Consider the following 25,576-nt stretch of genomic DNA (forward strand, 5'->3'; position numbering starts at 1 on the left):
TATGGAGGCTGAGAAATCCCATCATCTGCCATCTGCAAAACGAAGACCCAGAAAAGCCAGTGGTGTAATTCAGTCAACAGTCCAAAGGCCTGAGAATGAGAGGAGCCAATTATGTAAATAAATCCCAGTCTGAGGGCAGAAGATGAGGTGAGATGTCTCAGCTCAGAAAATAGGGGAGGGGAGAATTCCTCTTTCCTCTGCATTTTTGTTCTATTCAGGCCCTCAACGGATTGAATAATGCCCACCCACATAGAATAGGGCAAACTCACTGATTCAGATGCTGATCTCATTCGGAAACATCCTAACAGACACACCCAGAAATAATGTTTAGCTAGGTGTCTGGGCATCCTCTGATCCAGCCGAGCTGACACATAAATTTAACTATTACAAATGCACACTGTCAAATCGGCACTCATACTTAATCTCCAAATAAAAACAATAACAAGGTCATAATTTCACCTAACATGATACAGCTATTCTGGGTACAACTGAAAACTCGGTAAATTTTTCCCAGAAGAGGATGAAAAGTCCTTGGGTGATTTTTACACTTCTTCTAGGTACCCTGTAATTTAAATATGATGATGTAAAATTAACAACGTTAAATACTATATGATATAAAGTCAATACTTGAATACTATGATGTAAAGTTACAAGGTATGGGATCAAGAAAGAAAAGAATATAAGCATAAACACACAGGTTCATAACAAAACAAGGAGGAATACTCATGACAATTACAGTCCTCATTTCTGTAACTGGTCACATGATCATGCTTCTTTACCTGGTGGAGTGACACAAATTTTCATTCCTGCAGGGTCTGGATCATTGGTAGTCCTGCCTGGATTGGGTTGTTGTTTTCCACTGACCTTAGTCACAGGGCCATGGTGATAAGAGATGCCCTAAGTGATCTCTTGTATTCCAGATGTATTCTTCCTTACCTCCATTGTGGGATAGTAGTCCAATTTCCCCTCAGTAGTCAGGATCGATCATCCTAGCCAACACCGTAACTCTCCTTTGCCTGTTGATTCAGAGGTATGAGACCAAGGTGACCAGGTGGCAGTCTGAACTTCCAATTCACTGGAATCATTATTGTGCCACCTGCTGGAAGCAGTCTTCCTTCTGGAACTAAAACCTCTAACCCAGAAGGGCATAAAGTCATGGGAATGGGAAGCAAAAATTTTGATAGTGGATCACTAGGGGTAATAGTTTTACCACTACCATTTCCACCTGTAAAGGAAAACCCACAGTTCTTCCCTGTGTTTCTTCCTTGTGCGTCTTCTTTACTATTCACACAGAACACTTCACTTCTGGTCACCAAATGTCGGGGGTGGGGCCGCGGTGCATGGCGTGGTGGGGGGGGTCAGCTGGGTGTCCTACAATTTAGTGTCAGACACACAGGTTAAGGGCTCAGTCCCACAAGGCTGCTCACCACTTCAGATGCCAATTGCAAGTAGTAGGTCCCCATGTTACAACTTCTGTCTGATTTGGCTACAAATTCAATGTTCCCACGACCCCCTCCTCAGGTTCAAGTAATTTGCTAGAGCAGCTCGTGGAACTCAAGAAAACACTTCCATTTACCAGTTTACTGAAGGATGTGATAAAAGGATACAGATGAACGGCCAGATGAAGAGAAACACAGGGTAAGGTGTGGGAGGTCCCAAGCACAGGAGCTTCTGTCCTTGTGGAATTTGGGTGTCACCCTCCCAGTGTGGATGTGGTCACCAACATGGAAGTTCTTTGAACCCTGTATTTTGGGGGTTTTTATGGAGGCTTCTTCATGGAGGCATGATGGATCATTAACCCCATTTCCAGCTATTCTCCCTTCTCAAGAGAAAGGTGAGCAGGGTTGAAAATTCCAACGTTCTAATCATGCCTCCTCAGTCTTTCTGGAGACCAGCCCTCATCCAAGGACCATCAAATAGCCCACCCAGAGTTGCCTCATTAGGACAGAAGATACTCCTATCACCTAGGAAATTACAAGGGTTTCAACAGCCCTTTGTCAGGAGCCAGGTCAAGGACAAAATATTAGAGTAAGAGATGCCCCTAGTGTTCTTATCACTTAGGAAATTACCAGAGTTTTAGGAGCTCTGGGCCAGGAACTAGAGGCAGAGACCAACATATATACAGTTGACCCTTGAATGGGTTTGAACTGTGAGGGTCCACTTATACATGGATTTTTTTCAATAAATACCACAGTACTACACAATCCAAGGTTGGTTGAATCCACGGATGCAGAAACACAAATACAGAGGGCCGACTATAAAGCAGTACGCAGATTTCTGACGGCAAGGGGTATCAGCACCCCTAAACCCTGGGCTGTTCAAAGGTCAACTGAATTTTGTTATCTCACACTATTCCTCGACTCCTGTATCCATGAATCCTGGCTACTAGAGAAACTATCACATATTGGATTCTGATTCAGAGCATATACAGCCTTCTGGAGAACCCAGACTCAGCCTGCAAGGTACTGCCACCAGCTGGATCTATAACTGAGTCTTCAAAAGGCCATGCCACCATTCTATCAAGCGAGCTGCTTCAGGATGGTGGAGAACATGTTAAGACCAGTGGATTGCATGAGCATGGACCCATTGCTGCAGTTATTTTACTGTGAAAGGAGTTCCTTGATCAGAGGTGATGCTGTGTGGAATACCATGACAGTGGATAAGGCACTGTATGTATGTAAGTCCATGGATGGCAGTTTTGGCAGAAGCACTGCATGCAGGGATGGCAAATCTGTATCCAGAGTAAGTCTCTATTCTAATAAGGACAAAGCGCTGCCCCTTGCACAATGTAAGTGATACAATGTACTCAACCTGCCACCAGGTAGCTGGTTGAACACCTCTCAGGGAATGCTGCTATATTAGGGATTCAGTGCTTGTCTCTGCTGGCAGAATGAGCACCCAGCAGTGGCCACAGTCAGGTGGGCCCTGGTGGGTGGAAGTCCATGTTTCTGAGCCCATGCATAATGTCCATCCCTGCCACCACTATGTTCCTAAGCCCACTGGATGATAATGGGGGTAGCTGGGAAAAGAAACTGTTATCCACAGAACAGGCCATCCTATCCACTTGATTATTAAAGTCCTCTCTGCTGAGGTCACCCTTTAGTAGGTATTTATACAGGGCACAAATACCTTCAAATGTTTTGCCCAGAGAGGTCTATCCACACATCTCTTTCCCAGATTTCACTGTCACCAAATTTCCAATCATGTTCCTTCCACCATTATTCCACATCCTTAGTATCCATTCCCATACTTGTTCCCTAGATTTGCCTGTAAAAATTAGAAAACTCAAGTAATTCTTTTGGAGTGTAGCACACCTCCTCCTGGGTCACACTTTGTACCTCACCTTTAGGAGCCTGCTGGGGTTTGAGTCTAGTGATAGGCCCATCAGCATCATCTTGCATGGCCACTGCCTCAGGGGAGGTCATGGTTTCTTCAGGCAATGCGGAGTTAATCCCCTCAAATGGAGGTGGAAATGCCATTGCCACTGTGGATGGGGATGCCACTTCCATTAGTAAAGCAGACTCTAAACTCAGGAGCTCCATGTCCCCAGCTTCATCCCACATGTCTCCCAACCAACTTATAGGATGCTATTCTTTCCCAATCTATGCCCTCACTTTAACACTATTTACTCAGCTAAGAATTTCCAAATCTTTACATTCTGCTCCAAAAACTCCATCTTTAAGTCATTTCTCTCTTCTTGCACTTCACTATAATCAGCCAGGAGGAGCAAAGCCACACATTAGATTTCATCGCCCAGAGATCTACTCTCCACAAAACACTAGAACACAGACACAGTTTAGCCCTGTTCTTTGCCACTATAAAAAGAATGACCGTTCCTCCAGTTTCCAATAATACGTTCCTCATTTCCATCTAAGACTGCGGCAGAATGGTCTTTACTGTCCATATTTCTACTAACATTTTGTTCATGATTATTTCCTAAGACTGAGGTTTTCTCTTCAGCTCTCCTCTTTTCTGAGATTTCACCAGAATCACCCTTAACATCCGTTATTTTTTGCATGCACGTCAAAACTCTTTTCAGCCTTTATCCACTCACTATTCAGTTCCAAAGCCACTTCCATGTCTTTTACATTAGTACCCACTTCTAGTACAAACTTGTCTTATTCAGCTTGGGCTGCTATAACATGGTACCACAGACTGGGTAGCCTGTAAACAAATTTATTTCTCACAGGTTTGGAGGCTGGAAGTCTGACATTAGGGTGCTAGCACAGTTAGTTTTGGTGAGAAACATCTTCCAGATTGAAAACTGTCATCTTCTTGTTGTATCCTCCTCACATGGCAGGAGAGGGTGAGAGAACTCTCTGGGGTCACTTTTATAAGGGTACTAATCTCATTCAGAAGGGCTCCACCCTCATGACCTAATTATCTCTTGAGAGGCCCCACCTCCTAATACCATCACATTGGGGGTTAGGATGTCATCACATTTTAAGGAGACACATTCAGTCCATTGCAAGGCCCAAATGGTTTCACTGGAATATTCTACCATTCAAAGAATAATTAACACCAATTCTACACTACCTCTTCCAGAAATTAAAAGGAAGCAACATTTCCAAACTCACGTTATGAGAACACCATCAACCTGATACCAAATGAGACAAAAATAGAACAAAACTATAGACCAGTATCCTTCATGAATACAGATGCAAAAATCCTCAACAAAACATTAGTAAATCATAGCAATCACAGCAAGTACAGCAATATATATATATATTTAAAGTACACACTACAGACAAATGGAGTTTACTCCAGTGATATAAGGCTTAATATTTGAAAATCCATGAAGGTAATCCATCATATTAACAGAGTAAAAAAAAAATCATTCTATTCATTATATCGATTGGTGCATATTTCAAGTAGAATTTCAAGGAAATAGAGGGTTCATGACAGTGTTTACAGGTAGCAAAGGGTTCTCAAAGTTATAATGGGCCTGAGAGGGGAGGAAAACTCAAATATGTGGTGCTGTCCTGAAAATGTCACCCCAGGGTAAAGATAAAGCCAACTTGCATCCTTTCTGTGAAACAGCGTGGCTTCTAAGAATTTCAAAGTCGTTTTTCCACAGTAGCCTCACAGGGAACCCAATACAGAGAAGAGCCTGTTGATCTTTTGTCTAATTGAATGAACCCTAATAAAAATCATAGAAAACACAGTCTTAAAGAGAATTGTACTACTTGAAGCACTGCAAGCTTGAACTTAGTGGGAAACAGTATAAAGTAAAAAAGGGCCTTTGGATGCCGAAACATCTACAGGCTATAAACAGTCTGAGAAAACTACTCAGCTGTAAACACAGGCAACGTTTTATGAAGAGAAGAAAAAAAAATTCAGCATGACTCGGGGTAGAACCAAAGAGACCTCAGTGTGTAAATAAACATGCTGCTACTTGGGAGCAGAGACATACTTAAATTGTGTTCTGTATTGTGCATTAATGCAATCCACTGAATATCACAGCTTCCCAACAACAGCAGAGAAATGCTGTGAGAAACTGACCTGTTAGATATTTTTTTAGAAGTATTCAAAACATGCGTGTTTTTTACACTTAACACCATCTTAATTTGTACTAACCACAATTCAGGCTCTCAATAGCTCAATTTTAAGTGTTCAACATGTTGCTAGCAGCTACCTTATCAGATAAAACAGTTCTATTCCATTAATTTCCACAAGTAGTTGTAATTGCTCTTTTTACTCACTCTTGAAATATACGAAGTACTATGGGACAGGCACTACAACAGATGTAGCATTAGGTGAACTAGATAAAATCTGGATCCTCAATCTTAATTTCCCAAATACATTATAGCACATTTAATATCCCTGTGTGTAAAACTTTAGCAACATCCGTAAGTTCTGATATGTAGCCATTTAAAAACATCATTCACTTTAAGTGGGTTATAATTTCACAGATACTTTATCTTTAAAAAAAATTATGGAAAATTTAAAATACATGAAAATAGAGAAAAGAGCAAAAACAAAATAAGCAAAAACCACGCACCTGACTCATCTTACCATGATTTTGACAAACAAGTTATCCATCTTCAATTTTCTTTTGCATGAGCATTTTAAAGGTAATTCTAGACATATCATTTCATGTGTATAAACTTGCTAATTTATCTCTAAGACACTTTTACATAAACACAATGCTATTTGCACATCTAACAAGAACATAATTCTTAATATTATCTAATACTGTCAATAGTCCCATTTCCCCATCATAAAAATGTCTTTTTTACACTTGTTCAACTTGTGATCTAAATGAGAACCACTCATTCATTGCATTTGATTGATACATCTCTTAAGACTCTTAATATCTAAGAGTTCCACCTCCCTTTTTTGAATCCATTTTATTGGTTGAGAAGCTGTCATTACTCTTGTAGAATTACCCACATTTTAGATTTGTCTGCTTCTTGCTGTATCATGTAATTTGTTCTTGTTTCCTGAATTTTCTCTAAACTGGGAGTTAGATCTTGATGCTTTAATTAGATTCAGGTTCAATATTTTTTGTCAATGGTATGTCTTATTGTATCATATCAGGAGGCACAAAATGTTTTGTCCTATTTTTGATGAGATTAAAATTGATCAGTGGGTTCAGATGTTGTCAACGTGATCTATTCACTATGAAGTTGACATCAACCATTCACCTAATGGTCTTAACACCTCTACTGAGAATTGTGCCTAGATCCATTATTTCATTATGTCCTATAAAAATCTCTAATAAAGAACTTTACCTCATCAACTTCTAGTTGCCTTGAAATATAGTTTATACAGGAAATGCAGGCTAAATCACATTTCCTTCCTTTTATTTATCAATTTCCAGAATGAGTTGGTGCCCTGGCAACTTCCATAGGTATACTGTACAGATGAAAGAACAGAGGTGATAACAGGTAAGATCAAAAGCTTTTCCACATTCACTCCTTTAAGAAAGTTTCTTTCTAGAAAGAACTTCCTAAAGTTTAACATGGTTTGAATGGTGATGAAATATTTCTATATATTAATTAAATTAACCTATTCTTTTAAAACCTCTTATTTTAATTTTGAGCATGAAGCAAAAGGGATTCCTACATTCAAACACCTTTTCCTCCAGAATTTATTTTCTACTGCCCCTTAACACAAAATTCACAATGGATGGCTTTCTAATAATTATTTAGTGACCTTATGAACTCGCTGATGGTAAGTAAGATGTGAATGTTGTCTAAATGCCTTCTTACATTCCTTACATTTGTATGGTTTCTCACCAGAATGAATTCTCTGATGTTGAATAAGTGATGAATGTAGTCTAAAGGCCTTTCCACATTCCTTACAGTCATAGGGTTTCTCACCAGTATGAATACTCTGATGTTGAGTAAGTTGGGAGAGCAGTCTAAAAGTCTTCTCACATTCCTTACATTTATAAGGTTTCTCACCAAAATGAATACTCTGATGTTGAGTAAGTTGTGAGAACAGTCTGAAGGCCTTCCCACATTCCTTACAATCATAGGGTTTCTCTCCAATATGAATACCCTGATGTGAAATAAGTTCTGAGTAACGACGAAAGAACTTCTGACATTCCTTACATTCATAAGGTTTCTCACCAGTATGAATTCTCTGATGGAGAGTTAGATGATAGGCACGACTAAAAGTCTTCCCACATTCCTTACAATCATAGGGTTTCTCGCCAGTATGAATTCTCTGATGGAGAGTAAGTTGTTGCCGTACTCTAAAGGCCTTCCCACACTCCTTACAGTCATAGGGTTTCTCACCAGTATGAAGTTTGTGATGTACTCTAAGGCCTGTACTACACAGAAAAGCCTGCCCACATTCCCTACATTCATAGCATTTCTCAGCAATATTAAGTCTTTGATGTCGAGTAAGGTGTGCATATTGTCTAAAGGTCTTCCCACATTCCTTACATTCATAGGGTTTCTCACCAGTATGAATCCTTTGATGGAGATTAAGTTGTCCTCGCACTCTAAAGGCCTTCCCGCATTCCTTACAGTCATAGGGCTTCTCACCAACATGAATTCTCTGATGTACACGAAGATCTGCACCACATGTAAAGATTTTTCCACATCTTTTACATTCAAGGAGTTTGTCAGAAGCATGAATTCTCTGATGTCGACTAAGGTGGGCACACTGTCTAAAGGCTTTTCCACATTCTTTACATTCATAGGGTTTCTCACCAGTATGAATTCTCTGATGGAAAGTGAGTTGCTGGCGTACTCTAAAAGCCTTCCCACAATCCCCACATTCATAGGGTTTCTCTCTATTGTGAATTCTCTGATACAGAGTAAGAGATGTGCGTTTTTTGTTCTTGGGCATTTTTTCAGAGGTGGTTTTTTTCACTTGCCTGAAATACGCCTCCTGAGGACCCTCTTGTCCCTCAAACTTTTTATATTCACAATCTTTCCTGAAAAAGGAATCTTCAAGGCCACAACTTCTAATGCTTTCCATTATCTCCCACTGAGATACATTCATTTCACAAACATCCTTTACTTCAAATAACTTTTTAGTGCCATAACTGGATTCCAAATCTGAAAGAAAATAAGATAAACACATGCTATTTTCTTATTCTAGAAAAAGTAAACAAATAAGCAAATAAAAATTTTATAATAGGAAAGTCCAGTTGAATAAAATGTGCTTAAAAACTCTTTAAAAATCATGTAGCTTGAAAAAAGCTAAGAGGAATAAAGAAAATGAGTTAAGACCAGATAAGTCAGAAGCAAATCAAAGTCTGAGATCTCTACCTAAACTTTTTAATGATTTCTCTTTTTAATAAGAATACAGTAGAAACACTTTATTATGAATAACATGGCCTTTGTTTACCAAAAGATGTCATCTCAAGCTACTGCCCCCTTTGCACCCTACATCTGTCACACTTACCTCCTTTCAGTTGCTAAAATATGTTACAATCTTTCCATTTCTTAGAGCTTTTTACTGGCTGTTAAATCTCCCAGGAATGCTGGCGGGCTCTCCACATGGTTGGGTTCCTTTCATCCTTTAGGTATCATGATAAAAGTCAGAAAAAATACCTGTGCTGACTTCATCTAATTTATATCCTTTATTTTCTATCCCAATAACTTGTTCCTTGCTTAACACTTTTTTCAATTCTGCTGTGGTATATTCATTAACTTTCCCAGTTTTTATTCTATTTTCTTACCCCAAGGGCAGAAACAATCTTTCACTTATCACTGAATAACAAACCCATAGCACACAGTAACTATTAATTATTAAATTTCCATAATTAGTTAATAGTAAAAATGTATATTTTGCCTTGCCTCCAATCTTACACCTTCTTTTTTAACACTTCCTATAGAGATGGGAAACAAAAGCACATCTAAGCTATCTCAATCAAATACATACATGGAAAAATTTCTTTACACCTGATCATCCTTCCAATGGCCTCTCCACTTTCACTTGCAGATATCTCCACTTCAGTTCATTGTCTACGTTGCATAGTTGTGAGTGAACCTCACTTTCACGATCAAGGTAATAAAAGGTTCTACTTATTTATCTTCATTTGAGTTTATTAACTATACACACTATGTTACAAATACTCAACCTGTTTTGTTCCTTCATACCCTTTCCTATATTCTCCCTGAAGTCTTCATAGCCAATGCCATTTAGGTACTGCCTAAAAATATATTAGTTGTTTTTCAGTCACAGCAACAAATTTATAAAAGAGTAACATGCTAATGAAATTCTGAGCAGAGACGTATTTTTCTCAAATGTATATTTTCTCAAAATTTTTGAAATAAGATTTCAATATTTTTCAAAAAGAAAAAGGTATTTTAAAAAATCTACAATACAGCAACATTATTTTTAATATACCCAAACTGGAAAGAATCTAAGTGTTCATCAACAGAAGAATGACAAAGAAAATTAAGATATGTGGATACAATGCAATAAGAGCAACGAGACAAACTGTAACAGCAATGAGAATGAATAATCTACAAGTACACACAACAACATGGATCATTCTCACAAACATAATGGTGAGTAAACAAAGCCAGGCATAAAAGAATTTATACTATTCCATTTTTATAAAGCTTGAAAACAGTAAAACTAATCTATGGACTTGTTAGAAGTCAGGTTAGTAGTTAACTTTGGTAGGGAGGAATGACTGGAGAAAGTTAGGGGGGAGCTTCTGATATACTAGTAAAGCTCTATTTCTGAATCAATGTATAATTACTTTGTGAAAATTCAGTGAGCTACATATTATAATTCTGTATTTTTTTATATCTGTTCATATTTCAATAAGTTTACTTTAAAAAGGATATACTAAAAAGACGTTAAAAGGCAACAATGATTTAAATAGTGTAGATAATTTGTGAGCAGAGACAAAAAAATGAATGGCACAGAAAATACTCCTATGAAATCTGAGTGTCTTTCTCCATGCTTCCCCCTCCCTTCCCTCTCTCCTGTTCTCCTTCCTTTACTCCTCTCTTTCTCTTTCTCCCCCTCCCTCTCTCTCCTCCTGTCTGTCTGTCTCTATCTCCCCATTCAAGAAAGCAATATAAAACTATGACAATTTTGTAGAAATTTTGGGGAAAAAAACAATTTAAGGTCTCATTAAGACAAATAAGATATAAATTATATATAAAATGAACAGTAATTAGCTAGTCATAACAGTAGTAAATAAGCAGGCAGGTACAAAAGTATGACAGTTGTTATTAAGATGGTGATTTCAAAGGATTTACTTGCAAATTAAAAATTAAAAACCAGTGATCTAAAGGAAAGTCACAGTCAAAATCAAAAGTGAAGGCCCAATCATTTGTAAGAAAAATGAGAAAGTGTATACAGCAGAAAAGCCCATACAAACTGTATAAGAAACATTAAACAATGGAAAAAGTAATGGAATAAAGGAAGTGAGTAGAAAATGCACAAAATAAAAGTATAAACAAACTTAGGGCAAAATGTCCATATTCACTCATAAAAAACAAAGTAGAAGTTATAAAACTTATCCTATAGAAGTTGAACGTTTTAATTTAAAAAACAAACAAAACATTCCCAGTGTGGATATAGAGACACTTATATGGCTTCCCCACCTAAATGACGTGTCAGATTAAGGCCTTGGCACGCTGAACATTCTCATCTAGGAGACTATACTACAGTTGACCCTTGAACATAGGGGCTAGAGGGGACAATACCACCCCCTCCCCCGCCCCCCACTGAAAATCTGTGTGTAACTTTACAGTTGGACCTCCATATCCGCAGTTCTGCATCCACAGATTCAACAAACCCCAGGTCATGCAGTACTGTAATACACATTTATTTTTTTAAACCCATGTATAAATGGACCCATGCTGTTGTTGTTCAAGGGTCAACTGTATAAACAACTGAAGTGTAATCTTAAGATTTCTGTTAAAAGTCAGCCATAATTGTTCCCAAATTTGTTTATGCCAGTTCTTTCCCCTTCAAGAAACTGAAAGACAACCATTTCTATCTATGAAAACTAGGTTCAGTGCTTTGCAAGTTCTGGCTAGGGATGCACATTGCATTGTTCTCAAAATAGGCATGAGTGAGAAAATAGTAAAGATTGATGGGAAATGTAAGAAGTCGTGAAGGATCCTGCACACAGTTTGCTTGACAACTATCTTTAGATTCTTGTTCTACTTTAAATAAATTGAAACTGGAAATAATAACCTATGCATTATATGTATGATTTAATCAAGAAAAAACTGACTGGACCAACTCTAAAACAAAAGGCCAAACTAAACATCAAAAGACATATATAAAATATTTAACTACTCAAAATTAATAAACCAAATATTAGTTTGTATTCTACTGGATCAAAGGACTTTATTCTAGTAAATAATGCTAATGTGAAAGCAAAATATTAACCTATCTTAAAGCAATGTAAAAGGAGAAATATTATTTCCATTTGCAGGATACCAGCTTTAATTAAAAAGAAAATATGAAGTAAATTACCTGTTCATAGAGTTAATTAGTTTCCTGAGATATGATGTCTTCAATAACCTTTGCTGATACAAGATGATACGGATACAGAATATTTATGACAGAGGCAGTTTTAGGCACATTAACACCAGGGTAAATGCAACCAGAGATCTGTAAATGTTAAAACCCTATAACCACAGAACTGTACTTCTGAAAATCAAAACTGATCAAATATGGGGTTGGCCTAAAGGTTCATTCCAGTTTTTCCATAAGATGTTACGGAAAAACCCAAATGAACTTTTTGGCCAACTCAATATTAAATAATCCACACTGAATTCCAAATAACCTTCACATTCTGCTGATAATTTTACTGCTAATTTCATCAAGAAATCAGAAGCAATTTAAAGAAAAATGTTATTCTCCCCTTCACCACGTTATCAAACCAACCTGTGTCCCTATTCTTATCATATGCATTGGTTTTCCTTCATAAATTGACTCCTACCCATTTACTGAAAGTCATTGCTTACAGAATTCCCTCTTTCTCTACTCCATCAATTTTCCCTCTTTGAAATCATTCCCTTCAGCCTATATACATGTTCTAATACCTCATCACACCTTAAGATACTTTCCCTGTACCCCATGTGTCTGCTTTTATGGCAAAATTCCTCCAAGAGTTATATATATATTTATTTTCATCACTGCCTCACTTCTCATTTTCTTTTCACCTCCCAATAACTTTAAAAGAAACAAAATTTTATTACAGAGCATATCTGACATACACAAAAGGAGAAGAATAATTATAAATGTCCATGTATCTATGGCCAGCCTCAGCAACCACCAACCAAGCCCAGTACTGGCCTATGCAGACCCTAATCCACTCTCCTCACATTTTCTGAAGCAAATCCCATAATCTAATGTTTTTTGTTATCACTTCAGGATGTATCTCTAAAAGGATTTTAAAAAATAATCATAATACCATTATCCAAACCTGAAAAAATGAACAGTAGTTCTTTAAGAACATCAAAAATCAGTGTTCACACTTCCAATTATCTCATACATAAAATTTTAAACAATTTAAAAATAATAACTGATCCGAAGTCCATAATGTACAATGGCTGACATGTCTTCTACCTGTCTAAAACCTACAGACTGTCCTACTATCTTTTAAAAATATTTATTTATTGGGCTTCCCTGGTGGCGCAGTGGTTGAGAGTCTGCCTGCCGATGCAGGGGACACGGGTTCGTGCCCCGGTGCGGGAAGATCCCACATTCCCCAGAGTGGCTAGGCCCGTGAGCCATGGCTGCTGGGCCTGCGCGTCCGGAGCCTGTGCTCCGCAACGGGAGAGGCCACAACAGTGAGAGGCCCATGTACTGCAAAAAAAAAAAAAAAAAAAAAAAAAAAATTTATTTATTTATGGCTGCATTGGGTCTTCGTTGCTGCACGCAAGCAGGTGCTACTCTTCGTTGTGGTGCACGGGCTTCTCATTTCAGTGGCTTCTCTTGCCGCGGAGCATGGGCTGTAGGCGTGCAGGCTCAGTAATTGTGGCATACGGGCTTAGTCGCTCTGCGGCATGTGGGATCTTCCCGGACCAGGGATCAAACCCATGTCCCCCGCATTGGCAGGCAGATTCTTAACAACTGCGCTGCCAGGGAAGTCCCTGTCCTACTATCTTTTGATTTCCCTTACAATTTATTTGTTGAAGAACTGTTTTTGACCCTATAGCATTTCTCATATTCTGAATTTTTCTGACTATATTCCCAAGGTGTAATAGAACATGCTCCTCTATCTTCCTCCAATAAATTGGTGGCTTTAGAAGCTCCATTAGACTTAGGCCCACTTCATAGGTCATATTGTATCCTTTCATTCACCCCTTCATTCATTGTCTCTATTTCTGTGATGCTATCAGCACTGATGTTCAGTGCCTAGATCCAATAGCTCACTATGGGTTCCAAAGTGATAATATTCTATCATTCTTCATTTATTCACTGAATACTTTTATTAAGAAAAACATCCCTCCATCTATTACCTATTGGTACAGTTCTTACAAGGAAGACAGGATAAACGCTTCTTTTTTCTTTTAAATTTATGCTTTCCAAATAAGTTAGTTCTCTAGTAGTTTCCAATGGTGAACAATCTGCTGTTAGCATCATTAAGAATTTATGGAATTAAGCATGCGGTATTTTATGTGGTTGCAATACATTGCAGTTATGTATACAGATGCTCAAATGATTCCATCTTTGACAAGCTGAAGAGCCTCTGCTAACTGGTTCTTCTTCCCTGACCACCCTATCTAAAATTACCCCATTAACCCATCATAATTCTCCATATTCTTATCCTACTCACTTTTCTTTATAATACTTAATCACTTTATGATATTTAGTAATCCACTTGTTTATTGTATGATTACCCTACTAAAACGTAAACTCCATGAAAAGAAGGCAATGAAGAAATACATACATAAAAGCCAAATACAAAAGATGAGCTAGAAAGAAATTAGATGCAAAATACAGGTAAAATGGTGGTCTTTGGTGAAGAAAGCTTTCCCCCATTGAAATGAGAAAGAAACATGACAGTGAAGAAAGAAGAGGTAAATGGAAGTAAAGATGAAATTTCTTTGGTGGTTCAGGCTGAAATCTAAGTTTTCTTCCCAGGTTTCAGGTCTCTCCTTCATAATCAACATCTAAGTGGTGTGTCTCCTTCCCAACCAGCAGGAATATGCCATGCCACATTAGCTTACCTTTCCTTATTAGCACTTACTCACCTAGGCTCCGTCTTCTTTTCTCATCCCTCACAACCATCCAGGGTTCTTTCCCTTGCTCTAACAGAGTAATTACATCTGGTTTAGAAACGGAACATCCTCCTTGAGAAAACATAATACAGAAAGGATATACTTGACTAAGCCTTCAGAACAAAGAAGAGTAAATGAACAGAAAAACATTGATATTAGAGTTACTTCAGGATCACAAGAACAGAGAGATAGGAATAGTGCCTTATTTTAATTGCCAATTCATACAGCCTCTGTCTCTTGAGAAAGTAACCACTGACAGCAGTGGTTTCAAATCCTGCCTCTGTCACCTGAACAACTTACGGCCTCAGTTTTCTCAGTTGGAAAAATAATATATACCCATATGTAAATAATATATAAAATAATACATAAAAATATATAAAATAATAATGTATACCATTATTATAATAATGTATAGGATTGTGTGAGGTTTGACTTAATAAACAAAGTGCTTGGATGAGTGCCTAGTACACAGTAAGCACTCTACATGTTTATTAGGTACTATTTTTGCTTTTCTTTAAATACTTTGCTAAAAGGAATATAGTTTCTTGCCAGTATATTCATCCAATGTTAAATGCAAAGTTCATATATTTTAAACTTTTAATCATAAATCAATTAAAAGATAATGTTTGTTGCAATAAATTGAATGTGTCCACTTGAGTTTTTACAAACTACTGATTTAACCCAGTATCATATACATTGTATAAGCTTTTTCAATAGGTATGTAGAGCCAGACACCTCTGCCTTCCTACTCACATTGCAGGTAAGTTAATAGATAACAGACCATCTACAGCAGTATGAAACCAGATTTCTTTGAAAATGGTTTTGCTCTGAGCATCTAAGAATTTATATCAAACTGTCATTCAAGAGACGCAATTATGGAAAAGGCAAAGGAAAATGTAAATGTCACTGATTTATGGGGAAGCTAAAGGTGCTATTTAATAGTTTAACAGCTGAAGGTGCCTATTCCCAAACTACAAAGCAGATATTTGGCTTTTAGAAGGATAGCCCTGAAATTCAGTCATGTGAATTTCTACATTACTTGACACAGATAAACTTACCCAGTGACACCAGGTTGCTATAGTTCTCTAATATCACATCTCTGTACAAATTCCTCTGATTTGAGTTCAGACATTCCCACTCTTCCTGAGAAAAGTCTACAGTTACATCTCTGAACATCACCAAATCCTGAAATGACAAACCCATGTTTTATTTGTAAAATTATTTATTTCTGTATAGGGCCACATGCCACATATTGTCACTATTTGTATATTCTTCTCCTTTCCCTACTTTTTTAAAACAATCCTTTCAAAAAGTAATTAACTCATAGATTGTACAAAAACAGGCCATGGGTTGAATCTGGCTCACAAGCTGTAGTTTGCCTACTACTGCTACAGACGAAACTTCCTATATAACTGTGGGATACCTAATTTTACTTATTTCCAGATACGTTCAGGTAATTAATCAGAGTTTCACTAAATTGTAGCAATATTTTCTTAGCTCAGTCTCCAACAGCAAAAGAAATAGAAGCAAAAACAAACAAATGGGACCTAATCAAACTTAAAAGCTTTTGCACAGTAAAGGAAACCATCAATCTTCTGTTGATGGGCACAAAAGGAAACAAAACAAAAAGACAGCCTACCAAATGGGAGAAAATATTGGCAAACGAAGTGACCGACAAGGGGTTGAGATACAAAAAATACAAACAGCTCCTACAACTCAGTACCAAAAAAACAAACAAGCAAATCAAAAATGGGCAGAAGACCTAGATAGACGTTTCTCCAAAGAAGACATCCAGATGGCTAATAGGCACATGAAAAGATGCTCAACATCACCAATTATGAGAGAAATGCAAATCAAAACCACAATGAGGTATCGCCTCACACCAGTCAGAATGATTATCATCCAAAAGTCTACAAATAATAAATGCTAGAGAGAGTGTGGAGAAAAGGGAACCCTCCTACACTGTTGGTGGGAATGTAAATTGGTGCAGCCACTATGGAGAACAGAATGGAGGTTCCTTAAAAAACTAAAAATAGAGCTACCATATGATCTAGCAATCCCACTCCTGGGTATATATCTGGAGAAAACAAAAACTCGAAAATACAAAAATTTGAAAAGATACATGAACCCCAATGTTCATAGCAGCACTATTTACAATAGCCGAAACATGGAAAACAACTCAAGTGCTGATCAACAGAAGACTGGCTTAAGATGTACAACTGAATGCTAGCCATAAAAAAGACTGAAATTTTGTCATTTGCAGCAACATGGATGAATCTAGAGACTATCACACTGAGTGAAGTAAATCAGAGAAAGACAAATACTATATGATATCACTAATATGTGTAATCTAAAAAAATAATACAAATGAATTACATACAAAACAGAAACAAACTTATGGTTACCAAAGGGGAGGGGGAGGGAGGGAGAGACAAATTAGGAGTACTAACAGGTACAAACTACTCTATATACATAAAATAGATAAGCAACAGGATTTACTGTATATCACAGGGAATTATATTCATTATCTTGTAATAACCTATAATAGAATATAACCTGAAAAAAAATAATTGAATCACTTTGCTGTACACCTTAAACTAACACAATATTGTAAATAAAAAAGAAAAGAATTTCACAATTTATTGAAATAGTGTCCATAAAAATACTGCTAGCAATGGGCCTAAAAAAAATAAATGTGATTTACTATAGGGACTTCCCTGGTGGTCCAGTGGTTAAGACTCCACACTCCCACTGCAGGGGGCATGGGTTCAAAACCTGGTTGGGGAGGTAAGATCCCACATGCTGCAAGGTGCGGCCAAAAACAGAAATGTGATTTACTCTAACCTCTTTCCCTTTAAGGGTTAGAAAAAAATAATCAATGGAATTTTTCCCCCCAGATGAACCATAAAATCTCTATTTTTAAAAAGTAGACTTTGCACAAAATTAAAGAATTTCTTCCAGACCCAATTTCATCACTATATGTATCATTAGCACTTTCCCTTATTATAACAAATCTTTTTTTTTTTTTCCGTACGTGGGCCTCTCACTGCTGTGGCCTCTCCCGTTGCGGAGCACAGGCTCCAGATGCACAGGCTCATTGGCCATGGCTCACGGGCCTAGCCGCTCCAGGGCATGTGGGATCTTCCCGGACCGGGGCACGAACCCATGTCCCCTGCATCGGCAGGCAGACTCTCAACCACAGCGCCACCAGGGAAGCCCTATAACAAATCTTTTATTGAATATTTTAAACTTATTATAAAATACTCCATTTAATAGTTATGTTGGACTTAATAATGATTCTATTTAGATTATTTCTATACTCTTAAACATTAAATTATATTTACAATTTAGGTTACACAAAATTTCTAAAGCTACAATGTCCAATATGCTACCTTAGACACGTGGTTACTGAGCACTTGAACTGTAGCTAGTACAAATTTAGATGTGGTGTAACTATAAAATATACACCAAATATTGAAGACTTTAGAGAAAAAAAAGAATGTAAAATACCTCAATAATTTTTATACTGATTACATTTTGAAATGATAGTATTTTGCTATATTGGGTTAAATAAAGCATTAAAATTAACTGCACGTTTCTTTTTAAAATATGACGCTAGAGACTTCCCTAGTGGCACACTGGTTAAGAATCCACCTGCCAATGCAAAGGACACTGGTTGCAGCCCTGGTCTGGGAAGATCCTACATGCCGTGAAGCAACTAAGCCCATGTGCCACAACTACTGAGCCTGCACTCTAGAACCCTTGATCCACAACTACTGAGCCCATGTGCAGCAACTACTGAAGCCCACGCGCCTAGAGCCTGTGCTCTGCAACAAGAGAAGCCACCGCAATGAGAAGCCTGTGCACCACAAGGAAGAGTAGTCCCTGCTCGCTAAAACACTAGAGAAAGGCCCGCACGCAGCAACAAAGACCCAAGGCAGCCAAATAAAATAAAATTAATTTAAAAATTTTTTTAATAATAAATAAAACGTGACACAAAAGATTACATATATGCCTTGCATATTATTCTCTACTTATTATGAGACTGCCATGAGGCCTACTGTGCTAATAAGGCACTAACTTTGTATTTTTAATATTGGACAGTGCTGCTCTAAAGTATTCTCCAGTCCTGAGAGTCTCCTATCAGTTGTCTCCCTCTAGGGACTTCATTTCTGCTTTATCTCTGCTCTAGACAAAGAATGAACACACAGGAGACCTTGAGTAATTTGGTCAATTCACACAGAGAGGGGCACACAGGAGGGGCCAGGCTGTCTGGCTCCATCCTTCACTAGAGTGGGAGCAACTAGGGAAAAGCTGTTGGATGGGGCTCTGTTAGCGAGTTTTGGGATAATTAATGAAAATGCTTACATAACCTGAAAACAATTACAGCATTTCAAATAGAGAGAAATATCAACTTACATGAGCCATGATTTCAGATTTGCAAGAAACTGGTTAGTTTTTCTCAAGGGTCATTTGCTGGAGAAGCAGAGTCCACAGAAGCTAAGAGCTGGGGGAAGAATATGAAGCCATAAGAACAAAATTGCCTCACAGCTCCCAAATTTTAAAAACTCACACCACTTTTCCATTCCTACATGCAACACCCCTCTACCCGCCCCTCCCAACACACAAATAAGTGATGAAAGGTAAGAGGTAATTTAGACAAATACATGCCCTCCCCAAAATGACAGGAAAATCGTTGCACAAGGATAGACATAGAGCAGACGCCCCTGCATGGTAGGACATATCCAGCCATTTTAGCAGGAGAGATTCCAGTTACTTCCCCACCCCAGCGAGGTCCATCTGGACCTGAGCACCAGACCTGTCCTGAGCAGAGCCACCTCCCCTCGTTCGCACCTTCCCCAGCTGAGAAGTGGCTACATCATCTAAACCAGAACTTCCTTCTGAAAGTCAGGAATCTGACTTGCCTCCCTAACCCTGAAGGCAGAAAACAGTACAGACAAGAATTTCCCAAACTTTGCCACACACTGGAATCACCAGCAGATCTTTAAAGTATACTGATGCCTAACTCCCATCCCCCAAACATTCTGATATAATTAGCAGGGAGTGTGACCTGGGAATCAGAATTTTTAAACCTTCCCCAAGTGATCATAATGGGCAGGTTTGGTAATCAAACTTTGTATGCATCAGATCACCTGAAAGGCTTATTAAAATACAGTTTGCAGGCCCCCACTCCTCAAGGTTGGCATTTACTAGGTCTGGGGTTGGGCTTGAGAATTTGCCTTTCGAAAAAATTCCTAAGTTGATACCGATGCTGCTGGTCCAAATGCCACAATTTGAGAATCACTTGCACAGATCATGCCTAGCAGTTTTTATAATGGCAAGACTGTACTTGCACACTGGGATCCCATCCTCAAGGCTGAACTATCTTTCCCAGAATCCTCAGAGCTCACTGTTCACCATTTTCCTATTAAGAATCATCAATACTGCCTAAATGATTGCATTTACCAACCCAATTCTCTTGGTATCCAGGCTGGGGAAAAGTGAATTTGTAAAAGTGAGTACAGATAATTCTCTAGAAAGTAGAAATAACCCACTAGTTAAAACTGACTAAGTTTAGTAACTTAGTAACTAAACTAAGTAACTAAGTAACTGAGTTGAATTTAAAGGAATTTGATTAGCAGATTTTAAAAATTGATAATACTTCAGAGTATCACTAAGGCTGTGGAGAAATGGACACTTGTGGTATGCAGTAGAAAGAATGAAATGATATGTGGAAAATGGTTATAATGGGACCAAAAAAGCCAGAAAGAACCTAAATATCCTTCAACAAGGTTAAATAAATTATCATGCATTCACACAACAGAAAACTAAACACCCACTAAAAATACAAAGGTAAAATTCTTATTTGATGTCAGGGAAAGATGGTCACTACATATCGTTGGGAGAAGAAGATAGTTTAGAAAATAGTATTGTGTGTGATTCTATTTTTGGCAAGAAAACTACATACATATGCATACATGTATTTATTATGCATGTGCATGAAAGTCTGTGGATGGACTTGGAATAAAATTTTATCATGTTACCTCTACTGGATGGTATCCCAGGTGATCTTTATTTTGTTCTCCTCTGGAGTCTCTTAATTTTTTAATCAAAAAATTTTAAATTTGTATCACTTGTACCTGGCCATAAATTTAAAACAGCCCTACAAGGAATATCACAAAAAGCCCCAACAATTCCATCCCTGCTACTCTTTCTTTCTCCCATCTTCCAAATCTAGAGGCAACAATTTTCACCTCTTTTAGCTTTTTCTTTTGTTACTTAAACACCATATATTCAAATAACATGCTAATATTGCTACTTCTGAATTTCCAGTTTTAACCATTATCTACTGACTTCCTACTATAGAAAGCATAGTTCTGGCTGTCTTTTATCCACTCATCTCCCACTGCACATATGCATAGCTCCATCTCCCTATCCTTCCAATATGGTTTTGTTCTATTACAGGGTAAATGGATATTCAATTTCCATTATTATGACTATGTAAATACCATTTCCAACTGAGCTATACAGTATAATTAGATTATTTCGCCTTCCTTTCCCAAGTCTTCTCTGAGGTTAAAATAATTTTGTCTTTTGTAAGATTATCATTAATTCATTTCTCAAACTCTCACTCAAATGAAGGATCAGGAGGATGAAGCTTCTGGCATAAAATAGCAGAACTGTCCATTTCATATTCTAAGACTCTTTCAGAAATTCAGCCAAATACTTCAGAGTTATCACCTGAACCCCAACTTGGCAAAAGTCAATGCCATGTTCCTAAATGTTCCTACCTCTGAAATCCCACGTGACCTTGAAGTGAAAAGCTGATTAAGTAATAGGACCTAAGAAAGGCTGTTTAAGGAATTGCTTAGGCAGTTTTGAACATCACTTCCCAACAACTGATTTTTTAAATAATTTATAAAACATCCACAAAATAGAATAAAGTAATCATTAAATACTAAGTTTTAGAAAACTGTTAAGGAATGGAACATATCCAAACACATAAAAAAAAAATCAGTTTAAAAAATATATGGGGCTTCCCTGGTGGCGCAGTGGTTGAGAGTCCGCCTGCCGATGCAGGGGACGCGGGTTCGTGCCCCGGTTTGGGAAGATCCCACATGCCGCGGAGAGGCTGGGCCCGTGAGCCATGGCTGCTGAGCCTGCGCGTCCGGAGCCTGTGCTCCGCAACAGGAGAGGCCACAACAGTGAGAGGCCCGCGAACCGCAAAAAAAAAAAAAAAAATCTATTCCCATTAAAAATAATTTTTTTTTTTTTTTTTTTTTTTTTTTTGCGGTGTGCGGGCCTCTCACTGTTGCGGCCGCAGCATGTGGGATCTTCCCGGACTGGGGCACGAACCTGTGTCCCCTGCATCGGCAGGCGGACTCTCAACCACTGCGCCACCAGGGAAGCCCTAAAAATAATTTTTTAATAATTTGGGAAGGTGGGTACCTTATAGTCATTAAAAAAAAACTGATTAAATAGGCCTGCATAAGTAGTAACAACAGGGAAATCAATGTCACTGAAAAAATAATTCTTACCAGTTCTTCAATGTTGTAGTTCATTAACACCCAGAGATCCTTCTGTGAAGGATCACAAAGCTGGTTCGTGACATTTCCAAAGATTAAGAGACAGTATGCACAGCAGACAGAAAAAAATGCTTATTTCACAGCAGCTGCTCAATCATTTGAGTTAACCCCTCCTGCGTGCCAACGAATAACCAATTATTAAATCCTTGCAAAAGATCTTGTTAATCCTTACCTTAGCATTCAGGACACATATGTAACTTAATTTCTTAAAAATTTTTTATTCAGAACAATAAGTACTTCCCAATATTACATTATATGGTTTTTTCTTATGACTTTATAAACATAATCTTTATTATCGCATAACATTCCATCACATGTATGGACTGTGAGTTACTTAACCAAATTGCTAGATACTAATTTTTTAAGATTATCCCAAAAGTCATTCCCAGTTATCCCAGACTTTGATTCTAGACCAGTAAGAATCAATCTTGTTGGGTCTTATACAACTCTGATAATATGAAATGATAGACTTCTTCCCCCAACTTACCCATTGACAAATATATACAATATTTCTGTATATATCTTAGATTTTTCTTGTCCTGAAAACTCATAAACAGAGTCCAAAGACTTCATATTAAGAATCCCTGTTCTGGTCCACCTGAGCGGGATTCATTTTCCTGCTTGCAAGTATTCATCCTAATTAACTTCACGTTTCCATTATTCTTGGGAATATACAAAGTTGATAGGGAAAGACTAAGAATCATCACTAACAGCAACAGCTAATATTAATTAAGCACTCTTCTAATGTGCCAGGTTATCTTCTAAGAGGTTTAACGGATATTAATTCAGGTAATCTTCAAAACAACCCTGTGAGGTATATAATAATTCCGATTTTACATATTAAGAAACTGCAACACAGAAAGACTGCCCAAACTCACTCAGATTTAAGTGGTTGTCAGGATTAAAACTCTCTAGGTTCAAAATTTTCAACCACTACACACACCTTTCTTCCTCTATCCAAAGACATACCCAAAACAAACTACAAACTTTCAGTTATAAGATAAATAAGTTCTGAAGACCTAATGCACAGCATGGTTACTATAGATAATAATAATAATAATGTATTATATACTAGACATTTGTCAAGAGTATATCTTAAGTATTCGTGTCACACACACAAAAAAAGGTAACTAAGAGAGGTAATGGATATGTTAATTAGTCAGTGTGGTTAGCATTCCATTCCACAATGTGTACATATATGAAAACATCATGTTGCACACCTTAAATACATACAATTTTTCATTTGTCAAAAATAAATAAAACAAACTCATGCTATCAAACCTCTAACTACATCAGGCTGGTACCAAAAATTTCCACTCATGGATTCCCTTGGGGGAAAAAAAAAATCCCCACTCCTACTCCGTAATAATTACAGATGTCTAAAGCCCTAAACTACTACTCAACAAATCACAGTCAAAAAGAAAACATAGGGCCTCCCTGGTGGCGCAGTGGTTGAGAGTCCGCCTGCCGATGCAGGGGACACGGGTTCGTGCCCCGGTCCGGGAGGATCCCACGTGCCGCGGAGCGGCTGGGCCCGTGAGCCATGGCCGCTGAGCCTGTGCGTCCGGAGCCTGGGCTCCACAACGGGAGAGGCCACGTTAACTTCCAATAGGGCTATTTCCATCATTAGAATCCTTGGAAAAGCTGTGCTCACAGAGCAACTTAATTTATAGCACATGGTTAACTAACTGCAGAACTGAATTAAGTGGGCACTAGAATGGGAATCTATAAATTAGGTCCCTGCCCTTAATGAGGTAGAGAAATCCTCAGGCCCAAATCAATAAGTAGATCTTTCTTTTAAGCAGGATATTCCAAGGGAAGGAAATAAAAAAATCTCGTGTCCTGAAAACCAAATGCATTTCACGGAAACAAAGAAGCAGCACAAACTCACAAAGAACCTGGCTTTTAGAGCTGCAGCAGCGATTCGGTTCACTTCACAGGCCTCCTCTGGAGACTGACGGGCTGGGGAAGCAAACAGGGTTCATTACACCGCAGGCGTTTCTTGTCTCGGTCAACAAACGTCCATGTCCCCTTGACCCTCGCTACCCACCACCTGCATACAGGAAATGGAAACAGGGAGACGGAGGAAGGTCCTTGGTCACCCTTGTCCGGGTTCGCGGCTCTGGGTCCGCTGTAGTTCCGACACCACAACCGCCCACCCCCGGGGCTGCCCACCGCGTCTTTGCAGGGCACTTTCACCCAGAGGCTCCACCTCCCACTTCCCTCCCAGACCTTTCCTCTACGCCCGGGCCTGGGTAGGTGAGGCGAGGAAAGTGAAGCGCAGGACCTCCGGGTCGCGCATTACAGAATAGGCCGGGGAGGCGCCCGATTACCGCCGCCAGAGCTTAACCCCGCGGCGCCCGGTCTCAGAACTACAAGCCCTCACTCCGGAGGAAACGCACAGTGGCCTGAGGCCCTCGATCTCGTCCGCAGAACCTGGCCTGTCCCGCGCTCGTTTCCTTCAGAAGAGAAGCGGCCGCCTCCGAGCCTGCCTCACCGCACTCAGGCCTCGCCTGCCTCGGAGGACAGCCCAGCGCTCAAGATTTCGGCGCTGGAACTCCGGGGAGTTCCTTCTCAGTCCCGGGTGCGCAGGCGCGCAGGGGGCGGGGGCAAGTCCCCAGGCTCCTCACTTAGCGCTTGGAGAGACGGGTGGGGCCAGATCCCCGTGGGGCGGGGCGGGCAGAGAAGCAGGGTTTCCTAATAGGCCGGCTCCCCGCCTGTAAAGGTGACCTTGTGAGTGACCCATGCTATCGAGCTGGCCTGCTCCCCTATTGGAACCGTAGTCCAAAATCAGAGCAACTGTATATTCCGCCTTTTCTCACTTGGTTCTTGGCTCTGCAACGGGCGCAGGCCCGGAGCTCCGCCCCCACCCACGAGAGTCCTGCGCTCAGGCTCCTGGGAGGTGCTGTTTCTGTCCCGTGTGCGCAAGCGCACGGGTGGACCCGTTCGAACCTGGGGTTCTCCGTGGGGCTGAGGATGCTCTTGCGGCGACACACGTTGAGGGCTGGAGGGTGGGATGAGTAAGGGGGACCGGTATGAAGAGGTTGGGGCCAGGATTCCAAGTTGGTCTAGGGTGTCCAGATCTTTAGGCTTTTAAGAGTGATTGTGATATCCCAGTGTCCCAAGCATGGTCCCTGTGATATTTGCCAAGGGACTGGCGTTGGCGTGGTGCCCCGTGCGCCTGAGTGTGTGATCATGGATGGGGTTGTGTTTTCATGCATGGAGTCGTTTACTGAGTGTGTGCCACTCATTGGATGCTGGACTGAAATGGTGCCACAGAGAAATGAAACTAAGCAGGACCCTGTGGAGCCCTCCTGGCTG

The 25,576-nt window shown here is 39.2% G+C and overlaps 1 protein-coding gene and 1 pseudogene across 7 annotated transcripts; both read right to left on the reverse strand.

Moving 5' to 3' along the window:
- The window catches only part of LOC101274236 (60S acidic ribosomal protein P1-like), a 46,703-nt pseudogene extending 43,980 nt beyond the window's left edge, over positions 1–2,723 (reverse strand).
- A 1,985-nt stretch (positions 2,724–4,708) lies between these two features.
- Positions 4,709–24,832, reverse strand: ZFP30 (ZFP30 zinc finger protein). Of its 7 annotated transcripts, none has more exons than XM_033413756.2 (7): positions 24,658–24,832; positions 24,147–24,217; positions 22,208–22,368; positions 19,089–19,176; positions 15,728–15,854; positions 14,643–14,741; positions 4,709–8,516 (listed from the first exon to the last, which is right to left on the reverse strand). In XM_033413756.2, exons 4-7 carry the CDS (start codon positions 19,095–19,097, stop codon positions 7,147–7,149), a joined length of 1,605 nt encoding a protein of 534 aa, XP_033269647.1. In that variant the 5' UTR covers positions 19,098–19,176; positions 22,208–22,368; positions 24,147–24,217; positions 24,658–24,832; the 3' UTR covers positions 4,709–7,146. The 7 variants fall into 7 exon arrangements, with proteins under 7 accessions (XP_033269647.1, XP_033269646.1, XP_033269649.1 ...); XM_033413755.2 differs by having other exon boundaries at positions 24,147–24,308; XM_033413758.2 differs by lacking the exon at positions 24,658–24,832 and adding an exon at positions 24,488–24,642.
- Positions 24,833–25,576: the final 744 nt, after the last annotated feature.

Source organism: Orcinus orca, chromosome 20 (assembly GCF_937001465.1).
Source record: "Orcinus orca chromosome 20, mOrcOrc1.1, whole genome shotgun sequence".
Classification (NCBI taxonomy): domain Eukaryota; kingdom Metazoa; phylum Chordata; class Mammalia; order Artiodactyla; family Delphinidae; genus Orcinus; species Orcinus orca.